At 35.9% G+C, this 23645-nt stretch overlaps 2 protein-coding genes and 1 non-coding gene across 3 annotated transcripts; 2 read left to right on the top strand and 1 right to left on the bottom strand.

Moving 5' to 3' along the window:
• The first annotated feature begins 1095 nt into the window (after window positions 1-1095).
• Window positions 1096-1167, top strand: TRNAD-GUC (transfer RNA aspartic acid (anticodon GUC)). The gene has a single exon. It is a non-coding gene; the product is annotated as a tRNA-Asp (tRNA).
• A 91-nt stretch (window positions 1168-1258) lies between these two features.
• LOC133300372 (peroxisome biogenesis factor 10) lies at window positions 1259-5659 on the top strand. The gene is made up of 11 exons (XM_061499900.1): window positions 1259-1461; window positions 1553-1584; window positions 1687-1776; window positions 1887-1981; window positions 2088-2298; window positions 2569-2638; window positions 2723-2801; window positions 3234-3367; window positions 3540-3631; window positions 5053-5144; window positions 5231-5659. Exons 1-11 carry the CDS (start codon window positions 1260-1262, stop codon window positions 5331-5333), a joined length of 1200 nt encoding a protein of 399 aa, XP_061355884.1. The 5' UTR covers window position 1259; the 3' UTR covers window positions 5334-5659.
• A 10070-nt stretch (window positions 5660-15729) lies between these two features.
• LOC133300369 (uncharacterized) lies at window positions 15730-19459 on the bottom strand. Its single transcript, XM_061499895.1, has 3 exons — window positions 18542-19459; window positions 16675-18451; window positions 15730-16496 (listed from the first exon to the last, which is right to left on the bottom strand). Exons 1-3 carry the CDS (start codon window positions 19457-19459, stop codon window positions 15730-15732), a joined length of 3462 nt encoding a protein of 1153 aa, XP_061355879.1.
• Window positions 19460-23645: the final 4186 nt, after the last annotated feature.

Raw genomic sequence — 23645 nt, 5'->3', positions numbered from 1 at the left:
TGGTTCATAAGCTCAACTTGTTTAGGCGTCTTATTTTTTTTTTTGGTACAGGAACTTGTTTAGGCGTCTTCTGAAGCGACGAAAGCCCACAAGGTTGAGGCCCAGATAATACCCAAGAAAGGCCTGACACGACAGATTCTACAAATTCAATGGATCCAAGACCTCAAAATCACTTGATGAAGTCAAAACCTAAATTAGAAATGCTGATGTTATGTTGTTAAAAAATAAATAAATCATACTGATGTTATGAGGACACAAATTAAATATGAGATTAGATTGTCCATTTCATTCTAATATATATTTTTGGGTTTAATTTTATTGTATTAAACTTAAATACATTATTTTTCTAAAATTGTACTGTTACCTACAACTTTTAAAAATGAGTAGAGTTAATCATTTTTAATTTTCTCTTCACCATAATGATACATAGATGATAAGAGCAAATACATGACAAAGAGTTGGACAAGCTTCCCAGCTAAACGATGCCTATCATACTACAAATTTAGTTTCATTAATTATTGATCCTTTTTTTCATATTATTATTACTCCCTAATTAATAAAAGATAAAGTTGTTCAAAATCCCCCTAATTCCCCAACCAGATCCTCCTTTAAATTATGTAAAAAATATTTGAAACCACAAAAGGTGCAAGATATGGATAGCATTCTCCTTCATATTATTATTATTATTGACTCAGGCTAAAATTCAGGTCTTTATTATAAGCTGTTCTATTTCTTTTTTGGGTAATAACAATTAGTTGACTAAAACCTATTATTATTATTATTATTATTATGATGCATAACATGAGAAATGTTATTATTTGTTATTCAAGTGTGTGTGACAGAGGAAAAAATAAAAAGAGAGGATTTGATATATTTACATTTTTATTTTTGTCTAATAAAATAATAATAATGATATATTAAAAACATAAAACCTAAAAGAGAAAATCATGTTAATAATAAAAATATAAAAATAATCCTAATATTATTTTGAAGTCGTTAAATAATATTTTTTAATACTGAATGATTTGAAATGTAAATCAACAAGTCGTTTCAATGTATTAGTCTTATTTAATTTCTTAGCTCATCTTCCATCAAGTCGTTGTAGTATAGTGGTAAGTATTCCCGCCTGTCACGCGGGTGACCCGGGTTCGATCCCCGGCAACGGCGTTTTTATTTTTTTTTCTTAGCTCCGTTTTGTTTTGGGATTAGGAAAACATTACAAAGCTAAGAGGTGGTAGATAAACGCAGTTGGAAGGGCCATGGGGTGGGGTCACATTGGAAGTCATGGCTACTCCACCTCAGATTCCGGTAACGTTGCGGAGGCAGGTCCTAGCACCACCACCGCACCACGGCGGTTCCCTCTGGCGGCTCAGCCGGAGATGATGCGAGCTGCTGAGAAGGATGATCAATATGCCTCTTTCGTTTATGATGCTTGTCGCGACGCCTTCCGCCACCTCTTTGGTTCCTCTCTCTCTCTCTCTCTCTCTCTCTCTCTCTCTCTTATAATAATAATAATTATTATTTGTTAATTGTCTTAACTCTCGGTACACAGGTACGAGAGTTGCGGTTGCTTACCAAAACGAGGTAACCACTAACCACTCTCTTGTTTATATGTTTCAATCCGATGATGTTTTGTTTCAACTTTTAACATAAAGTAACTGTGCTTTAGTGTTAATTTCTCTGTAGACAAAACTTTTAGGGCAAATGCTTTACTATGTTCTCACAACAGGCTCTGGACAACAAACCCTTGGAGAGGAATACTGTGACATCACTCAGGTTGAGAATTGGAAATGATGTCTTTCGAATTGGCATTTTTTTTTTGTACCTGATTTTGATATATTCCTTAATTGTTCTGGCATCTGATAGTTGGTGATTTGGTTTATTAGGTTGCAGGACCTTATGGACTTCCTCCTACCCCTGCAAGGCGCACTCTTTTCATTGTTTACCAGACAGCTATTCCTTATATTGCAGAAAGGATTAGGTTGATTATCACACTTTTTTCATTGTTCTTTGAATCATCACTGTGAAAGAGTTAGTGTTGTATGTCTGTCAAATTTTATTGATGACTTGATTATTTAATTTCACAGTTCTAGAATTGCTTCCCGAGGCATTTCCCTAGCTGACTCGGAGTCTGCTGAGAGTTATGGTGAAACTGCCCACGAGAGCAGTAGTTCTCGCGTTTCTGCCGCGGGTGAACTCCCTCCTTCGTCCTCATCAGGACGATCTTTTACAACTCTGACAAGGTTGAAGGAGAAACTGAGTAGATTTTGGTTGCATTTGGTTCAGAGATGGCCTACGGTATGTTAATCCTGTTGATATGTTGCTCATTCAACACTTATCATGAAGTCAGTATATTGTCCTTTTGGATACAAAACTATTACAACCATATATTGTTATCTGTTCTTTTAATTATTAGGGAAGTTACGAGTTCGATTTTAATGGGCCACTCCTTCTATGGAACAGCTATTGTCTCAGCCCCTTTGGAGCTGTTTTTCTTAAACATAGTCTGATTACATTTAATTGGCTTAGTTAAAAGCATAATTTCTAGTTTTTATGTCCTGCCATTAGATGCTCCCTTTTGTTCGCGAATTGTTGCAGTTGGTTCTTCGTGCTAACCTCATGTTGTTCTACTTCGAAGGTGATCCTTTGCTTTGACAGGCTCATGACAGTCATTATGTATAAAAGCAAGTTTTCTAAATCTTGGTATTATTTCTTTTTGCAGGCCTCTATTATCATATATCCAAACGTGCTGCAGGCATTCGTTATGTGTTTATTGGAAAAGCATCTAATCAAAGACCCAGGTAATGTCTTTTGAAATTTTATGGTTTGAAAAATATATGGTCCATTGGGGAAATTTTCCTCTCATTTTAACTAGATATTACATAGTATGATCAGTGTTATCCATCCCTACGGTTCTGTTTTCATTTTATGTAGTATCAACTTCTATTTTGTTCTTGTTTTCATGTACTAAACCTTGGGATAGATGACCCCTTGAAATTGCATTGTAAAAGGTCTTCATGCAAATGACAGTTTGTATTCTTATTCACTAAGTCTGATTTCCTTTCTTATGAAACATAAACGTGACCTTTTATAATCGGAGATTGCCTTTGTTTATTCCACGAACCTAAGTTTCTCTATCATTTGTTATCAATCATTGTAATAACCATGTTTCTTCTCTTGAGGTTTTAGATTTAGAGCACCTGTCCTCTATATATAATTTGGCTTATGCGCAGATACCAAATACTTGGAGTATTTCTGCTGATTCAACTTTGTGTAATAGCTGCTGAAGGGCTGCGTCGAAGAAATTTAACTTCAATTGCTGGTTCAGTTCATCAGGCGTCCTTTGTAACCCACCATAGATCTGCAGGTTATAGATTTATTTTTTTTCAATTTATTATTTCAACTGATTATTTATCAGTTATTTTTCTTATTTTCCTTGTTCTTAATTTTTATATATAGTCTAATAATGTGCTTTGGACATTTCTCTGCTTTTTCCATTAGTTTTTATCATAACCTGACTCCATTAACATGTATTATAGGACATGGTTTGCCTGTTTTAAATGAAGAAGGCACTCTGGCAGCTCCAGATACCGACAAAGGAAGTTGGGTCTCTGATTCTTCATCTTCCGAGGTTTAGTACTCTCATCAAATCATCCTTTTCTCCTTTTGATGATGATATTTCAGTGCATGGTTGTTGCTTTGAGTGAGGTTGAAGGTGACAAGTTGTCATATATATGTTATTTAACTAGGAAAATATAGGATATGCAGTGGGATAAACATATTGCTTTTGACTTATACAGTTGTGTTGATCTGTTCTGATTTGAATGACAATGTTTAGGCGGGCCTAGGACCACAGAGAGAAGTTTTGAAATGTGAGGAGTTTTGTTCCCATAGGGCACTGGGAACAAAAGTGGAAAGTATTTTATAAAAAATAAAACATATATTATACTGGGAACACAAAAATCATTTAATACTTGCTTTTTTTAGTAATTAGAAATAAATGCTTCTTAACCAGGGCATTCCTAATTAACAATATAAAGTATATACATTGATTACATAGATATGCTTCTACCGATTTTGTTCCATAATGAATTAGAATTTGTATAATCTGCTTTGTGTGATTGGAGTGTGATAAGAACCTTGGGATGCACCACCCCAAAAGCTAGCTCAAAGGGTGGGAGTGCCCAAGGCCTTATAAACCCCACATTAGGTTCCCATACAACCAATGTGGGACTCCAAGTCCCATACCTTGCAAATGGGTCCCTAACATTCCACCATGCTCCGCAGTCCCGGCGCCCACGCAGGCTGGCTTTGCGCTAGTCTTTTACTAGCCCCGGGCGAACACTGCAATGTCGGCGTCACCACCCGCGCCTCTCGATTGCAACCGGGAGATATAGTGGAAGGCTCTGATACCATTTGATAAGAACTTTGGGATGCACCACCCCAAAAGCTAGCTCAAAGGGTGGGAGTGCCCAAGGCCTTATAAACCCCATATTAGTTTCTCATACAACCAATGTAGGACTCCAAGTCCCATACCTTGCAAATGGGTCCCTAACAGAGTGCTGGTTAATTTCCCTTTCATGTTTGTAACTTGTTTGGAAGAGGGCGAGCCTGGAACAGTGGTAAAGTTTCTCCTTTGTGACTGAAAGGTCACAAGTTCAAATATAGAAAATAGTCTCTTTGCAAATATGTAAGGGTAAAGGAGCGTACAAGGATTGTCCTCACCCCTATCCTCACGAGTTGGGGTTTAATGGAGAGTGGTTTGGTTTGTAATTTTTATGGGTCCTGTATAAGAATGTATTAGTGCTTTGGCTAAGTTCCAAATTTTCCCCACTTTGGGCGATTATTGGTTAAATGCTGCTGATAAAGAACATGCTTGATAATGTGCATTGCCAAGATCTAAAGAGCTTCACAGGAAGCCTATTGTCTATTGAGAAATAGTGGAGTTACCATAGCAGAATTAAATATAAAGCCTTAAGAGGATTTGATAGCTCGATCATGTCATCTTAAAAACATCTAGTGTCTCAGCAAATGAATCCTTTCATTTTGCAGTATCGTGCAACTAGTGGAGTTAGCAAATGCACACTTTGCCTGAGTAATCGTCAACATCCAACAGCTACTTCCTGTGGCCATGTATTCTGCTGGTATTGTCTTCCTGCATTCTTACTGCGTTTCACGTGCCCCGCTCCTTACTCTGTCTCTCATCTTCTGTATGATGTGATCCATGTAGGAACTGTATCACAGAATGGTGCAACGAAAAGCCAGAATGCCCTCTTTGCCGCACCCCCATAACACACTCAAGTCTAGTTTGTGTTTATCATTCGGACTTCTAGAATCTGTCAGCTGCAAAATCTTTTGGACATAGAAAGAAGGTAGCATGAAAGACTACTATCACTGGAGGGTGATTCTGCGTTAGTTTAGTTATTTCACTCCTAAACGGGTTGTGCTAGTAAGATTTATGCCAACTATCAAGGAAGTTCTCACACTTCAAAATAATAGTCGTAATCATGTTGAAAATATACCCATGTTGGATGTTTATTTCATGGACTTTGAATACTTTTAACTGTATTTTGTATTTTTTTTTTTTACTTTTATTCTTTTAAATATTTATGCCAATACAGATGAGAATATTAAAATAGTTAGACAAATAATAATATTGTATCATGTTTATAATGTCTCATTAACTTTTAAAATGTTTATAATTTCTTTATTTAAGATTTGCGTTTTTATGTTAATTTATATGTTATATTATAAATGTATTTGTATCGTAATATATCTGTGTTTCGTATCGGCATTCTGGCCCACAAGGTTAAATCGTAAACTCTAAACGCACAAACCTTTTGATCCTATTCTGTTTTGGAAACATCAATATTGGCATGAGGCATACCTTTTGTGAAGAAAATTCTTGCTCCAACTAGCTAGCTAATTGGATCATTTCAGAAGACCATGGCTTCCAGAAAATTGCCTTGCCTCTGCAGGAACTGGCTGCTTAGCTTCTTCTGTTTTAGGTATTCTTTCTTAGGTTGCAATACCATGAATGCTTTCTAAGTTTGCGATGTTGCTCGAGTTTATTTGATTTTGGGCTTAGGCCCTTCACTCCAATAAAAAATGTTTCGAATTTACACTAATTTTTGTTTAAAAAATGATTAACAGCATTATTCATTAGTATTGTAAAAATCTCGTATTGACAACTTAGACAATGAATTTTGCAAGAATTTCTCTCTCTCTCTCTCTCTCTCTATATATATATATATATAATAGTATTAAAATAAATAAAGTTGAGAGAATATTAATTTATCTTATTCAAAACCTTTTCAAAAGAACACATTTGAAACGAAATTTTTTGGAGAAAAATATTTTTGTAAATTTTTTTGAAGAAAAATGTTTCGGTAAAAAATGTTGATGGAAAAAAAGTTTCGTCAAAATTTTTCACAGAATCTAAATTCCGTCGAAATTTTCAACGAAACACATTGAGAAAATATTTTTCGGCAGAACACATTTCTATTGAAAATTTTGGACAGAAAATATTTTGTCAAAATTTTTGACAGAATTCTTTTTTCGTCGAAAATATTTAAGAAATTATTTTCATCAAATTTTTTGATGGAAACTAAACTCTGTTGAAAATTTCGACAGAAATTTATTTCTGTCAAAAAATTCAACAGGTAAAAATTTTTGTCGCTTTTCTATGAAAAGTATTCCGAGGGAAAAATACTTTTTCGAGGGAATTTTCGTCATTTGAAACGTAGAAATTTCGTCGAAAATATGATCTTTTTTAGTAATATGAAAAGTACATAAATAGTTTTGTTAGAAATTTTAAATTAATTTTATTTGTAAAATATAATAATTATATTAATTTTTAAAAAAGGTTAACATGGTAAAAAAATCTTATTAACCCTCAATTTTTCTCTCTTACCATTTTTTTAACTCCCAAACAAGGGAAGTTAATACCCTCCAATTTCGTTACCTTCTTTCTTCTCCCTCCCGCTTGGATTCCCTTCCTTCCCCTCCCTCCAAACTCCCAAACAAAGCCTAAAACAACATTGCTTTGAGTTCCTTATTGTACAAAGGGATATGTCAGAGCGGGACCCTTCCTGTTAAGCCAAAAAATAAATTTTCAAAAAATTAGTTTTCTTTAGGGTAAAAGAAATATTTAAAATTTTATCAATAATTAGCACAATTAATTTTAGGTAACTGTTTTTAAATTGGATGGTGTAAGGTACTAATACATTTACTACTCATAATTGACTCCCAGATTAATTTATGTTTTTAAAGACCAATTTTCCTAAACAAAAGGATCTTTTTCAATGTTTTTCCAAATAAACTTTAGTGGCAACTCAATTGTTTTTAACCTTTAATTTTCAAATTCATCACCGTCACATTGTGATCCGGCTGTGATAGCTTGTGATTCCATTGTGGTCGCTATTCTTGTAGTGTGATGGTGGACTTTTCCTATAGGCATGTGGAAGGTATGAGTCTTCGGCCTCCACCTCTCTACCAATGCTTTAATAAGTGTATGGTCAATCCGAAAAATAAGATACTCATTTACAAAAATAAAAATAAAAAAAATAAGATACCCATGTTATCCGTAACATGTGAAAATAAAGGACTAGAATTATAGCAAAATTAAAACATATTGGTAGTTGTCTCATGCAGGCAGCAGGCTAAAACCCTGCATGAATCAGGTGCGGAGATATTGTATGGGTCATACACATCCCCCAAAGATCCCTTTGAGGCTCGTCTCACCTTCAAAATATTGGAACGTCCATCATTCCAAACAGGCTGGGAGATATGCATTTGCTACACATTAGAATCAAGTATGTCCCACTTTTTGGGATCAGGCTCAATGCAATGGAGCTCACAAGCCATTTAACTAATAAAAATTTACGAAAAATCATAATTACTATTTTTAAATTGCAACATTCGTTACTTAATTGCCAAATTTTAATGTCAAATAATTATATTTAAAAATTAGCTATAATAGCCGATAATCTTAGAAATTTTAAAATAACATATCCAAAATTTTACAGTAAATAAATATAATCGTTTCTTAAAAACATTAAAATGGTTGTTATCCTAATGTTTAAAACATACATACAATACCTAAATGTTTAAAACATACATACAATACCTAAATGTATTATATATAAACCTAAATAATGGCCAAATAACATATTAAAAATATTAAAATAATTAACTAAATGACAATGTTACAAACTATAATATAAAATAGGCTTCTATCCTAATGTTTCATACCTGACATATATAAATTATTTATAAAATAATAAAAAATTGGATACTTATATGTATTGGTGAATTCCAGATTAAGTAGATAGAGATTTGGCAAAATTCTACAGAGTGAAGGGTTTGGAGAGAAGTTGAAGAGAGATAAAATGGAAGAGAAAATAAGATGAGGAGGGGGGACTTCGTCTGGTTTTAGTGGGGCAAAACCACATTAATTATATGCAGGACAAGCTCGTATCAGTCAGCTGCAGGACTGATGACATGGCCAGAAGTGATGCACAAATCAAGTACGGAACTTGTGACATGGCAGTGAGTATCATATTAGTCAGAAGCGAGACTGGTCTCGTATGATTTGATTAATTATTTTATTGCATTACATTGGAAAATCTTTTTCAATATGCATTAATTGGGCAATTCTTTAAATGAATTGCTTAGGTATGGTCTTTTTGCCATATGGATCCTGTTATACTTTGTTCTCGTGGAATTTTCAGCAGAACATAGTTGTGGCAGCCTTTGGTTCTAAACTTGTCTCGTCCAACAAAACATGTGTTTAATATTTTGATGGATCAAGACTTCTTTCTAATAATATTTTGCTTATTTCACATATCAAATCATGGCTTCCTTTGGTCCTAATGCTTCGTGAGAATTTAAAATAATGGAAAGTCTGGCAGTCAAATATAGATGCCATTTTGTAATTCTGCCTTGCCCTCATAAACTATTACAAAAGTAAGGACACTTGGGCAATTCATTGCCTTCCCCCTAGTTTAAAGTAAAGCTAATGAACAATGATAGTAGTTAAGTTAGAACATGGGAGCAGAGCAGATATGGGAAGAGTATGTGTTCGATTCTCTCCACTATTATTTTTGGAAGGGATTTGAAATTTCAATCCTAAATCTGCTCCGAATACAATTGTCTCATGTGGATAATACTTGTCGTTTATAAAAAAGAAGAAGAGAGAGTAAAGCTAATGAAAGTGGTGAGATACCTAGTGGGCTAAAGTGCGAAATCTTAGAATAGTATTTTGCTTTTTACTTTCTAATCTTATTCTTACCCCGTTGCAGAACTTTGCTTTTACCTAATTTTTGTTTGATTGTTTGAATTTCGAAAGCAAATGTTTTTCTTTAACATTGGATTATTATATTCTCAAATATTCTTACAATAATCTGTTTGCATATTGAGTTATGGAAAAGACTCACCAAAATACAAGCAAATTGGCTATCTGCCATCTGTCAAGCGGTACATAGAGTAAATAAATAATTAAAGCAACCCCTTTAGTTAGTAATAAGATTTTTTGCTCATGAATAAAGAAGAAACAAAAGGATAATTTATCTTGCAAGTCCCACCCAATTTAAGCGTAACTAGGTGTTAGTGTGGGACTACCATGTGTCTCACAATGTTCCAATGTGGGACTTCTAGCGTGGCAGAATTATCCCATAGGTTGTGCATGCGAGAATGATCAGTGTATGACTTTAACTGCATTAGTCCGGTATAATTTAGAAAATACACATTAATAAAGCATTTCTTTATAGGTTTCACCTTTGAATGGTCAAAAAGGCATATATGCTATGAATACATCTAAATACTATATTATGCATATGTGTGATCTGTTGGATATATTAATAAAATAATCCAATAGTATATTTATATATAAGCCCAATAGGTGAAAGCATGGTTTTTTGGGTTCATATGGGCTGGAGCCCAATAGCTTGCGTTATCTCTAGGGTTTCCTAAGCTAGAGGTAACACTGTTGAACATTCCAAATTCGATATCTCTTGGTGTAATACTTCAAGCACCAACACTGCCACCAAACCTTTTTCTCTCAAACTCATTACCTCCAACAATCTTGAAGTATTAGCTTCGTGTGTCGGATTTGAGCGAGTAAGGTGTCTATTCGAAGATCTCATCAAATGGAACTCATATTCTAAATCACTTTCGCGATTCGACTAAAGGATTTACCGGGATATGAGTTTGAAGAAACTGGAGCCGTAAATTTTCAGTCCAGATCTCAGAAAATTCGGCCATTTTCAGAAAATTAAACCTAATGGGCTTTGTTCTACTCGTCGAGACGATCGTTTTGAGTGGTCACTCACCTTAAACGGAGATCGGACGAAGGAGATATGGCCATTTGAAGTTTTAGGTACACTTTTATGCGAAAAAAATATTCCCGTGAAAAGAAATATTTCGAGGGAATATTCTATTAGTTGGGGAATATTCTGTTATTGAACATTTCAATAATAAGGAAATGTTCTGGTGAGTTTCTGGCAACAAGGGTAGTCCATCTTAAGGTTTTTGGACGCTTCGGATCTACTTTTGGGGTCTGTTTTGGCAAGTTCCAAATCTACAGAGCAATTTGATGAAAGTTAGAGCCTTTGCTTTAATTTGTGAAGTCTATGAACTAAAAGGTGCACTCTTTCTAACTTTTAGCTCTAATTAAAATGCCTAAATGTAGTTCCTATGATATTATGAAATGTAATCATTTGATGTTATTGAATTTTCTGGTTGGAAATTACATGTTCAATTTGACATGGAAGAACATGAAATATTTCATAATGTATTAAATGATTTTGCATCTACCATTGAAAATTGTGGATGAATATCAACGGACAAAAATGAAGATTTTTGTAGGAATTACTTACTAAATTTTCTAAATATTCATCTAGCTATGACTTATAGTGAACATAAGACGATGAAAAAGATATGAAATCACTTGAATGCGTAGTTCTAAAACAAGAGGGGCTCTCCAAAACTCTCATAGCATATAAGTTCTTTGAATTCAAATTTAATACGAACTCAGTTAATTAAATTGAGAACATAAGGAACAAGCTAAAAGATGATAAATCTAATATGCCTGATAATTTTTTTGTCGATATTGCATTGAGTAAACTACCTGCTGAATGGAGTTCTTTCAAGACTGAAAGAACAGAGTGAATTGGATAAGTTAAGAAGTTTATTTATATTTAGGATCAAAACTTTTCTAGGAAGAGTTTGGAACAAATAGGACAACAAAAGTTAGTTTCCTACTTAGTTTCACTTTCCAACAAACCTCATAAGAAGTCTAAGTCACCAAAAGGTAAATCTTCTTCATAGTTAGAGTCCAAAAAAGAGAGAGACTATCTTCAAAAGAAGAAGGACAAGTGCCATAACTGTGGAAAGTAGGATCACTGGGCAGCAGAGTGTAAGCTACCAAATAAGTTAAAGATTAACACACCACAAAATGAGGCTAATATGTTAACTAATGAACCTAAGCCTCAAACTTTCATTGGGATGATGAAGAATGGAAAGACCAGTGTCTCTTATGAGAAGTAGTTGGAGAGCGGTGCTACCTGTCTTGCTACAAATGATAGGAATTTACTCACTGAGGTCATAGAAGTGAAAGACACCGTGGAAAATTGCAGTGGTGATGAGACAAATATGACTCTTGTTGGAACTGCAAATTTGGTGCTTTCTTCAAGTAAATTACTAACTCTAAAACAAGTTAGAGTAGTACCTTTACTTAAAGGAAATTGATATCTTTGCTTGATAAAGATGATATATATTTCTCAACTATAAATTTGATTCTTTCTTCAAGTAAACTACTAACTCTAAAACAAGTTAGAGTAATACTTTTACTTAAAAGGAAATTGGTATCTTTCCTTGATAAAACTTGTATGCCTTTCTCAACTATGAATGCTGAAGTAACTTTAGTTGTTAAGTCTTGTTATTTTGGCTGTGCATTCATGGTTAATGGTATGTATAGGTTGAGTTTAGATACTAAGAGCATAAACCATGTGCGCTCAACTTTGATTGATTCAAAGTTGTTACATAATAGACTTGGAAATGTGAACTACAGAAAAATGCAACATCTAGCTAAAACTCATGATATTTCATTAGATGCATCTATTCGATTTGACAAATGTGAAATATGCGCACAAACTAAGATCACTAGAAATTATGACCTAATACATTATGACCTTTGTGACTTTAGAAATTATGTTACTAGAGGTGGTCAGAAGTACTTGATAACATTCATAGATGATTTTTCTAGATATTGTCATGTCTATTTGTTGAAATCAAAGAATGAAGCTTTTGAAAGTCAAGAGTAAAAAATTAACTCAACTTGAAAATTAAGAGGTTTAGGAGTGATAGAGGAGGAGAATACACAATGACAAGGTTCAAGAAATTTTGTGCTTCGGAGGGCATAATACTTGAAACCACTGCTCCTTACTCACCCCAATCAAATGGTGTTGCTGAGCGCAAGAATATGACATTAATTGAAATTTTAAACTCTATGTTACTTAGAGATGGCATGCATTTCTCCTATTGGGGAGAAACGATTCTAATTGCTAATCACATCTTGAATAGGTTGCCGCACTCTAAGTTGTCTATGACTCCTTATGAGATATGGCATAAGCGTTCTTGTAGATATGATACTCTTAAGACTTGGAGATGTATTGCTTATGTAAGAATACAAGATCTTAAGAGACCTAAGGTAGGACCTAGAACCATTCCTTGTGTATATCTGGGAAGTGCAGAAGATAATGCTACAAATAGGTTTTTAGATCTATCTACAAATGCGGTGATAGAATCCAGAGATGCAGAATTATTTGAGAATAAGTTTATCAACGATCATGGCTTGAGTGTTTCTGGATCTACAGATATGATTTTAGAATCTACTATAGAATCTGAAGCAAGCCCTTCTGACACTTACCCCATATAACTAGCTATTGAATCAGTTCCAGTTAGATTATCTACGAGAGAGAGAGAGAGAGAGAGAGAGAGAGAAAGAGTTTCCAAAGACTTTGGTGAGGACTTTGTCATTTACTATCTAGAGGATGATTCGTTCTCCTATGACTATGAGAAAGCAATGAGATCTAGGGAATCTCTACTGTTGGTAGAAGCCGAAGATGATGAAATGAGCTCTCTGCTGTATAATCATACTTGACAGCTAGCCAATTTGCCGAAAGAGGCTAAAGCTATAGGTTGTAAGTTGGTAGTGAAGAAGAAACTGAATAGGGATGGATTGATAGCCAGTTACAAAACACATTTAATAGCTAAAGACTATAGACAACAAAGTGAAGTAGACTATTTTGGTGTCGACTCACCTATGTGTTATCTATTAACTATAAGAATTTTTCTTGCTTTGACATCTATTGAACACTATGTAGTTCTTCAAATGGATGTAAAGACAACTAGTTGATGAAATGTTAATTCTTGGCTCTGATTATTCTACATTGAGTGACATGAAAGCTAATTTAGCTAAAGAGTTTGACATGAAAGATCCTGGTATTGCTAATACCATTCTTGGTACGAAAGTAAGCTTTGATAGACAAGTTATCTCCCTTAGCCAGACTCATTATATTGAGCAGCCACTTTCTGCCTGGGGATACAGTGAGTGCAAACTGAATGAGATACCATGTGATTATGATAAAAGACTGAGTCCTCGTGAAGGGACCAGCGTGGATCAATTAAAATATCAAAAACTGATTGGTAGTATCATGTATGCTGCAAGCTGCACTAGATCTGACATAGCCTTTTACAGTTGCATGCTGAGTCGTTTCACTAGTAATCCTAGTAAAGAGCATTAGGATACCCTCGATAAGCTGATGAGATACCTCAAAGGTACGAAAAATTATGCTCTATACTACTCTGGTTATCCTTCAATCATGGATGGATATTCTGATGCGTCATGTGGCTCATAAATAGGAAATAGTAAGTCCATTAATGGATATGTATTCACTTTGGGTGGAGTTGCTATTACTTGGAAATCCAAAAGATAGACTTGTATTGCATTGTCATCTATGGAATCAGAACTTTTTGCTTTAGCCTTAGCCGGCAAAGAGGAAAAGTGGATAAAGAATCTGGTTATGGATATTCCTTTGACTTGGCTAAAGATTAATTCTTTAAGCCTATTTTGTGATAATCAAGCAGTTGTCCAAGTTGTTAAAAAAAATGCTCTCTTTGATTGAAAGAGAAGACATATGAGACTGAGACATGCTTTGTTGAATTATCTGAGAGAACAAGGAGTTATCACCTTGATTGATGTGAGATCGAAGGATAACTTGGCCGATTCTCTCACAAAAGGTATGCCTAAAGATCGATTATTCAAAACAATGGGGGAAATGGGATTAAAGACTACATAGACAAGTCTTAATTACCATTTACTTACCTTTTAATTGTGTGTTTTGAATTATCATATCTTCTTTTTGTTAGCCAAAATGATAAGCATTATTTATATGTTTCATCAATGATCATGGTTATTGATTAATTTGAAAAGGGTAAGTTGTCTCATTCCAAACTTAACGAAGATAACTTGGACCTGATTCAAAGGTTCTACCTGGGAAACATGTGTTATTCCAAACTTGATGATACAATCTGTTGGACTCTACCTGAGCAACAGGGAATAGAGAACCAAACGAATCAAGAGATGCAAAAAATGGGTAATTCCTCTGAGCAACAGAGAGAGAAGAATTTTATTCAATGGTAGCCAAGTGTTTTTACAACAATGAATTGATAACCCACTAATGTCCCCTTGTTTTCCCTTTTATACAATTCTCTCTTTCCGCACCCTTACACGTGTGAATACTCCAGTTCCCTTCCCTTTATTCCTACACCTGTCTCTAATTCCTCAAAGAACTAACACGTGTTGATACGTGTCTTTAACACAAAAAATCCCTAAGCCTTGATGAAGGTTTCTTTTCTCTATTTATTCTCCTTGGTTCGTTGCTTCTAGTTTCCTGATGTGTATCATATGCCCCCTCTTCAACAACAACCTTGTCCTCAAGGTTGATATGTGGATATGCCAATCGCAAGTACTGTTCCTGCTCCCATGATGCATCCTCCGGTGGTGAGGCAGACCATTGTATTAGAAATTCCTTCTGATGGGAACCATGAGCTGCTATTGTGCGTGAAGACAGAATTGCTATCGGGACCTGAATCGGTCTGTTATCAATTGACAACTGGGGAATGTAAACTGGTTGTGGAGAACTAGTACCAAACCATGGTTTAAGCAACGAGATATGGAATGTGGAGTGGATCTTACATCCTTCAGGGAGATCTAATTGGTATGCCACAGGACTGACGACTTTGGTGACTCTAAAAGGACCAAAGAAACGTTTCCCGAGTTTGTGATTACACCTCTTTTCTACAGAAACCTGTCGGTACGGTTGAAGCTTCACCCACACAAAATCACCAACTACAAATACCTTGTCTTGTCTATGTTTGTCTGCTTGGCTTTTCATCTGGTTGCGAGCTCGAGCCAAAGAAGTCTTCAATCCTTTGAGCAAGTCATTTCGCTCTTGCAGTAAGGAGTCTACTGCTTCCACTTTCACCAGCCCTCGTGGATAATAAGGCAACATCACAGGTTGCTTGCCATACAACGCCTCAAATGGGGACATACCAATGGCCGAATGGACAGCGATATTATAGTGGAATTGTGCCCAACAGAGGAATTGGGACCAAGTATGTGGTTTCTCATGACAGAAAATTCGAAGATACTGTTCAACATACCTATTAGTGACCTCGGTTTGGCCATCCGTTTGGGGGTGGTAAGCTGTACTGGCCTTCAAAGTAGTGCCACTCTGCTTGAAGAGGCTGGTCCAGAATTGGCTCAAATTTTTTTTTGTCTCTGTCAGATATCAAGGATCGAGGGAAACCATGGTTCCTAACAATCATGTCACAAAAAATATGTGCCACCTTAGCAGCTGTGAATGACGTAGGAAGAGCTCCAAAGTAGGCAAATTTACTCAATCTATCAACAGTAACCAAGATTGTAGTAAACCCGTGAGATAAAGGCAATCCAACAATAAAGTCTAAGGTGAGATCTTCAAATACACCCTCAGGTGTTGGCAGTGGCTGAAGCAAGCCGTGTGGAGCTGAAGTTGGTGATTTGAATTGTTGACAAACTTGGCAATTGCGGACATAGGCCTTAATATCCTTGCGCATTGAGTCCCAGTAAAAAGAGGAGGAAACTCGAAGTAAAGAACGAAGGACTCCAGCATGACCTCCAAATGTGGAATCATGAGCCTCTTGTAAAATTTCTGGTATGATCTTGGATGTAGGACTCAACAGAAACCGTTGCTTATGAAACAACATCCCTTCTTTCACTGAAAGTTGAGGGAATGATCCAGGATCAGTTGCTACTTGCTGGTGCAAAGAGCTCAAATATATATCACTGCCATTCTCCTCTTTAATTCGAGCCAGTAGATCAAAGGTTGGTTCACCAAGTAAAGCATGAACTGCAGCAAGGTTGTCTTCTTCAAAACAACGAGACAATCCGTCTGCAACCACATTCAAAGGACCAGGTTTTTATTCAATATTAAATGAATAACCCAGTAATTTGCACAAGTATTTCTGTTGCTCCGTGGTTTGAATGGTCTGCCCCAATAGTTCTATGGTCTGTCCGGATAGTAAAATGAGCTCCAAGTAAGTATTGTCGCCACCTCTTCACCGCTTCACAGATGGCATATAATTCTCGCACATATGTAGAGGCTGTAGCTAATCTTGGTCCCAAGCGTTTGCTGAAGAATGATACTGGTCTATCCTGTTGTAATAAGACTGCTCCAATTCCTGAATTGGAAGCATCAGTTTCTAGGACAAATGGAAGGCTGAAATTAGGCAGCACCAAAACAGGTGTGCTTGCCATTGCCATCTTTAAGAATTCAAAAGCTTTCTGTGCTTCCTCGCCCCAATTAAAAGCTCCTTGCTTCAACAAATCAGTGAGTGGGGAAGCTATGGTTGCATAATTCTGGACAAAACGTCTATAGTATCCGGTAAGACCAAGAAATCCCCTTAGTTGCTTGATTGACTTAGGTGGTGGCCAAGATAGCATGGCTTCTATCTTCTTAGTATCAGCATGAACCCCTTTGTGAGACACCTTATGGCCAAGGTAGTCAATCTCCTCCACTCCAAAGGCACACTTACTCATTTTAACAAAAAATTGATTCTGGCTAAGAGTGTGCAATGTAATCTGCATGTGCTGTATATGATCCTGTAATGAAGAGCTATATACAAGGATGTCATTAAAAAAAACAATAATGAATCTACGTAAGAAGGGACGAAAGAGATTATTCATCACTGCCTGAAATGTGCTTGGAGCATTTGTCAACCCAAAAGGCATGACCAAATACTCATAGTGTCCTTCATGGGTTCGAAAAGCTGTCTTTGGTATGTCTTGAGGTAGCATTCTGATCTGATGATACCCCGCTCTCAAATCAAGTTTGGAAAAAATAGTGGATCCTCCCAATTCATCAATTAGTTCATCAATAGTAGGCATAGGAAACCGATCCCGAACAGTAAGGGCATTAAGAGCCCTATAATCTATACACATCCGCCAAGTGCTGTCCTGTTTCTTAACCAATAAAACTGGAGAAGAATAAGGGCTTGTGCTGTATTGGATGAAGCCTGAAGCCAGCAATTCGGTCACTTGCTTCTCTATCTCCTCTTTTTGATGATAGCCATACCGATATGGCTTTACATTGACAGGTTTGGACCCTATTTCCAAATGAATTGCATGATCCATAAAGCGAAATGGTGGCAGGGACTTTGGAATGGAAAAAAAAGCTTGATATTCCACCAAAAGTTGCCACAATTCAAGATGAACAGATGGTTGCAGTTTCACTAATTCACTATCCAATGTAGTCTCAGACTGATGTTGCGTTTCACAGGCTAAAGATAGACAACTCCCTACTACAGACTTCTTTTGGATGCCTTCATGAGATTCCCCCTTCAACTGAACCAACTTCCCTTGCCAATCAAACTCCATTGTTAGTTGGTTGTAATCATGTGTTACTTTGCCCAATGATTCCAACCATGTCATTCCCAAGATGATTCCCAGTGTATCAAGATCAAGTACCCATAAATCCATCTCAAATGTCTGGCCTTGCACCATCAACTTCACCTTCGGGCATTTACTGTCACATACCAAGAACTCACCATTTCCTAGGAAAACTCTCATTTTCCTTATGTGTATCACTGGGATCTGCAAAGCTGAAACTAAATGTCGCTGTATAAAGCTGTGCGTGCTACCAGTATCTACTAGTATTGTTACTGTTTGTCCTTGAATGGTGGTAACAAAATTCAAGGCTTTGGAATTGTGTATTTCAGACAAGGAATACAGTGCTGCATCCTCATTGACCGCAGCAGTCTCATTAAAATTCCAAACAATTTCCTCACCATCTTCCTCCTCGCCCTGCTCCTCACCCACCAGAAGTAAGAATTTCCCTTTACATCTATGCTGTTTATTCCATTTTTCATCACAACTGAAACATAGGCCTAATTCACGTCTTTTATTCCACTCTTCTTAAGACATTCTCTTAACCGGTACCTGGGATGTTGATGTCTGAGATGATGGATTCTGAGTTGTTGAAGAGTGGACTGCTACAGTTTTGTTGGGTATTGTGGTGCCCACCGAAGGCGTTATGTTCGCAATTTGATTGGTCACCCCTTCACTGGACTGGTAGCTGCGAAATTGTGTTCTCCTCGGGTTGTTTGATGCCCCATTATTCATAGATACACGTAGGTCTGTGTAATGAGCGTCACAAACAAATGCAAAATGCATTGCTCGTTGAAGAGTTTTTGGCTCATGAATTTCAATTGCTCTTCGTAAATCAGGAGATAACCCCGAAACAAAAAAACTCAATAACAAATCATCATCAACATTGGTAGTCTGATTCATCAACTTTTCAAATTCAAACAAATAATCTTTGAGTGTTCCTGTTTGCGTTACCTTAGAAAGCATGCCCGTAATGTTTTGATGTGGCTTCACACCAAAACGCTGCCGTAATGCCTTTGTGAAATCTGGCCATAGACGAATTGTTCCTCCTTTGTAAGTCCACTGGAACCATGATGAAGCAGGACCTTCCATCCTCAGACCTGCTAATTGGACTTTTAACGCCGGTGGAACCTTCTGTAATTCGAAGAAGAGTTCTGTTTTGAAAATCCAATTATCTGGATTTGTGCCATCAAATAGCGGAATCTCCATTTTCACAAATTTCAGCAACGATCGTGGGTCTGTGGTATCCTTTTTCCCCATCTCGTTCGGAAAATCTGTGGAACCAGCCGAAGATGAGCCTGTGCTTGAATCGTGCTGATTCCCCGGTGATTTGCCTGCCTGCGAATGAAGAACCCCCATGGAATCATTCAATTGTTGCATTTGAGCAACCAGTAGTGAGATCTGGTTTTGGGAGTCGTCGAAACGATTCTGCAAAGATGCAACGACCTCCGCTAGTTCCTGAACCCGCATCGTGAGGAGAGAACAAGAATGAAAGCACCAATGTTGGACTCTACCTGAGCAACAGGGAATAGAGAACCAAACGAATCAAGAGATGCAAAAAATGGGTAATTCCTCTGAGCAACAGAGAGAGAAGAATTTTATTCAATGGTAGCCAAGTGTTTTTACAACAATGAATTGATAACCCACTAATGTCCCCTTGTTTTCCCTTTTATACAATTCTCTCTTTCCACACCCTTACACGTGTGAATACTCCAGTTCCCTTCCCTTTATTCCTACACCTGTCTCTAATTCCTCAAAGAACTAACACGTGTTGATACGTGTCTTTAACACAAAAAATCCCTAAGCCTTGATGAAAGTTTCCTTTCTCTATTTATTCTCCTTGGTTCGTTGCTTCTGGTTTCCTGATGTGTATCACAATCCAACTAGGTTGGACCATCCTTTTAGTTAAATGATCTCATTCCAAACTTGATGCTAGATTATTTGATTTTGAGGAATCAATAATTGTGACATTCCAAATTGAAACATTGACATAGTAGTTTGCATAAGAAGTCAGTGGGTCTTGTTCTTAATTGAAACTTGACATCACATGACCAGCTTATTGTAAGTGACTTGACTATTGGTCTTGTTCATTGAAACTAGACAATGGTTATTCTCTTACAAATAAACTTAAGTTGATGGCTCTTTGCAAAACAAACTGTTTAGGCCTTGTTCATAATTTATGAAACTGGCTTGATGCTTATGAACATGACATTAATATATGTTCTTCTTTGCCTGATGATATGATGCTAAGTTCTTTTAGTAGAACTAGACATCTTTGGTAGATTATTCAACCGATTGAATTTATAATAATATGAAATTCATATTTGATATTCTCTAGAGGATGGCAAAGATGGAGGAGAGCTTAAGGAGAGGGATCTTGACTAAGATCACCTCCTTGATGAATGAATATATCATTTAGAGTATGTGGGGAGTTGACAGTTCACCCGCTATTGCCCATTTTGATGGAGTCCATTTATTTGAGACTTACATTTTGCTATCTTTATTTTATGAACATTGTTGATAGTGAATTGATTTTGAGACTTATTTTGGATGTTGGGATTTGGATGAGTTTAGATTGAATCTAAAACTCTAAATATTTATTTAGTATGTTGGTCTTAGAACAGATTCATTATAATGATGATTTATTTATTTAGATTGAAAAAGACGATTGAGTTTAATATTTTACTGTTAAAACTCTTTGATTGATCCGAGTTAATTGTCGTGGACTGGATATGAATGATTCATATTTGTTTGAACATTACATTGATCACTTTATTGGATTGTGTTATATGGTGAACATTTGAGGAGATTGTTGGATATATTAATAAGAGTAAACACCCTTTTTAGTCCCTGTCAATATCCACGAAGTCCTTTTTAGTCCCTGGCAATAAAAAAGGACCAAATTGGTCCCTGAAATTACAAAAAAAGGGCCATGTTAGTCCTTATGTCAACTCCCAAATATGTAGAGTGGCCCTTTTCTTGTACTTTCAGGGACCAATTTGGTCCTTTTTTATTGCTAGGGACTGAAAAGGACTTCGTAGATATTGCCAGGGACTAAAAAGGGTGTTTACTCTATTAATAATATAATCCAATAGTATGTTCACATATAAGCCCAATAAGTGAAAACATGGTTATTTGGGTCCATATTTGCTGGAGTCCAATAGCTTGCATTATCTCTAGGGTTTCCTAAGCTGGAGGCAACACTGTTGAGCATTCCAAATTTGATGTCTCTTGGTGTAATACTTCAAGTACCAACACTGCCCCCAAACCCTTCTCTCTCAAACTCATTACCTCCAACATGGTCTCCATGAAGTTTGGTAGTCTAAATCATACATGACTAACGATGCCTTATGATCTAAATCAGTTTTCAACTTAATATTGTTAAACTTGAATTTTGCTAAGTGGTTTGTATCCTTTTTATTTATAAATTTATTATTATTATTATTATTTACTTAATCTTCCTTTGCATTAACCCCTTGATTCTAGAGAAGTTCAATGAAACTATTGTCCAATTTGATGTAATTATACTTTTAAAGTATTTTTGTTTATGGTCTTTCCTTAAGTGTTTGGCTAAATTACATAACACCAGCCTCTACTTTAGTGATTTTACAAATAACCACCTTTTACTTTCAATTGAAACAAAAAAAGCTCCTCATATTATAAAATTAGAATAATTAAATCTAGGGCAACAGCGCCAAAAACTTTTTGCCTTGCTAACAGTTATGCAAGTAAGCGTGCAAGTATACGCGACAACAAGTAATATAGGGCGTATTTGAGACCCTAATATCGTTCCCACAAGGATCTTAGGCGTTTTCAACTTGACTAAAATTTGGAATTGCTAAAACTAAATCTAATCTAAAAAGAGAGTAAAAATAAAAACAAAGTAATCACAAAACTAAGTTAAAATATTACTGACTAGTGACTCTATTTTTTAGAATTTTCAGAATTGATTTCTTGGACTAAGTGATAAAATAAAATAGTGGGAAAAACAATTTAAGTATCTGATGTAAAAAGAATTTTTAGATAACAAAAACAACTTCTAAAAACAGAATGATGATTGAAAAATTAAAAATCAGAGGAACAGAAAAATGAGTTTGTGAAAATGGTTGGAAAAATAGGTTGGGCTTCGGTTTACCTTTTCCACAGCAATGGTTTGAATGCCAATTACAGATTACTAAAATTTAATTCTCAGTTAACGGAACACTTCTTGATAATTTTAATCTCTTAAAATCATTTTATCCCAAACAATCATTTACACATCTCTGTGTTAAATGAAGTAAGGATTCATGCATTTCAAGTCCAAAATTACATGGTGGCTGCCCTCATATCTAAGTGACAGCCCTTGAATGCTCTCACAATCAAGTCCATGTGCTTAATACATTTCCAGAACTAGTTACCTCTCGATGACTACTTCCTAACATAACATCTACCATCAGACCTCAATGACAAAATATTTAAATACAAAGCATGGTATTAAACAACTGAGAATCAAAGTTTCACAAAAGTAATTAACAATCATCCATTACTGAGGTTCGGGTAACCTAGACCCAACCTTAAAAGGTTTAGCTCATACCCATAAGGGCCAAGCTACAAAAACAACAAATGAAACGAAAAATTACATGAAAAATAAAGTGCAGAAACCGTAAAATACAATACGAGTCCTATTCACCAGAATAACCTCAGTACTGTACTGACATGCTCTAATCCAAACAAGGTAGCATCTATTTACAGTACCAGAAAAAAAAAGAGAAATGGAGAAGAAGATTACGGAAGAAGTCTCCCCCAAAGTCTTTACCCATAGCTTCTTTATATCTTCTACTCCTTGCAAGCAGCAACAACGTGAGCCTTCTGATTAGAATCCACGTGTCTCCTCTCACACAATGAGATCAATCAACGCATGTGCACCTTTCCACTCTATGCTCGCTTCGCACCATAGACCCGTAACTACCTCAGATTCGCAAAATAAAAAAGAGATTCTTCTTTATGTGTGGCTGGTTTGATTTGTGGGTTTGGTGGACTGATTGAAATCAAGATGGGTAAGTGGTCTGATTTGTGATGGAAGGTTTGAATGCTGAGGGGCTAGGGTTCTACTGCTTGGAAGTTGGTTTTCCCAAATATGCAACATTGTCTTGGCTTTTTTTTCTTACACTCTTTTCCTTTTCTTGTTATTTATTTGGGCCTTTCTGACTTGCATTGTAAAATTCAGTCCACTTTCTTTTCTTTTCTTTCTTCTTTGCTTTGGGAAGTATTAATATGTGGGCCTGAAATTCAAAATGAAGCCCATTAGCAATTAAATCAACAATATTTCAGCTCAATGTAATTGGGGTATATATTAACACAAAAAGTATTTTTTTTTTACATTTTCATATTAGAAATCATATGTTTTAAGTCACATTTCATGGATTTATCACTCCTTATATTATAAAATTAGAATAATTAAACATATTTAAATATTTTAAGACAAAAATATCGCTATTGTCACTCTATCAAGTGCTGGTTACCACCGGTTACCACCCGCCCCTCATCAGAAAACTACTAGAAAAATATAAAATAAAATTAATCGCAGCGCCTCGGATTTTCAAGCTGCTCTCCATGATCACCATATCTCAGGTTTTCAAGATCAAGATCATTATCTCTCACGTTTGGAATCTCTCAT

The sequence above is a fragment of the Gastrolobium bilobum genome, unplaced genomic scaffold (assembly GCF_033153095.1).
Source record: "Gastrolobium bilobum isolate Gb01-03AN ecotype WA unplaced genomic scaffold, APGP_CSIRO_Gbil_v1 utg41768, whole genome shotgun sequence".
Lineage (NCBI taxonomy): Eukaryota > Viridiplantae > Streptophyta > Magnoliopsida > Fabales > Fabaceae > Gastrolobium > Gastrolobium bilobum.
Note: the sequence above shows the minus strand (reverse complement) of the source record. Positions and strands in the feature narration are given on the sequence as shown.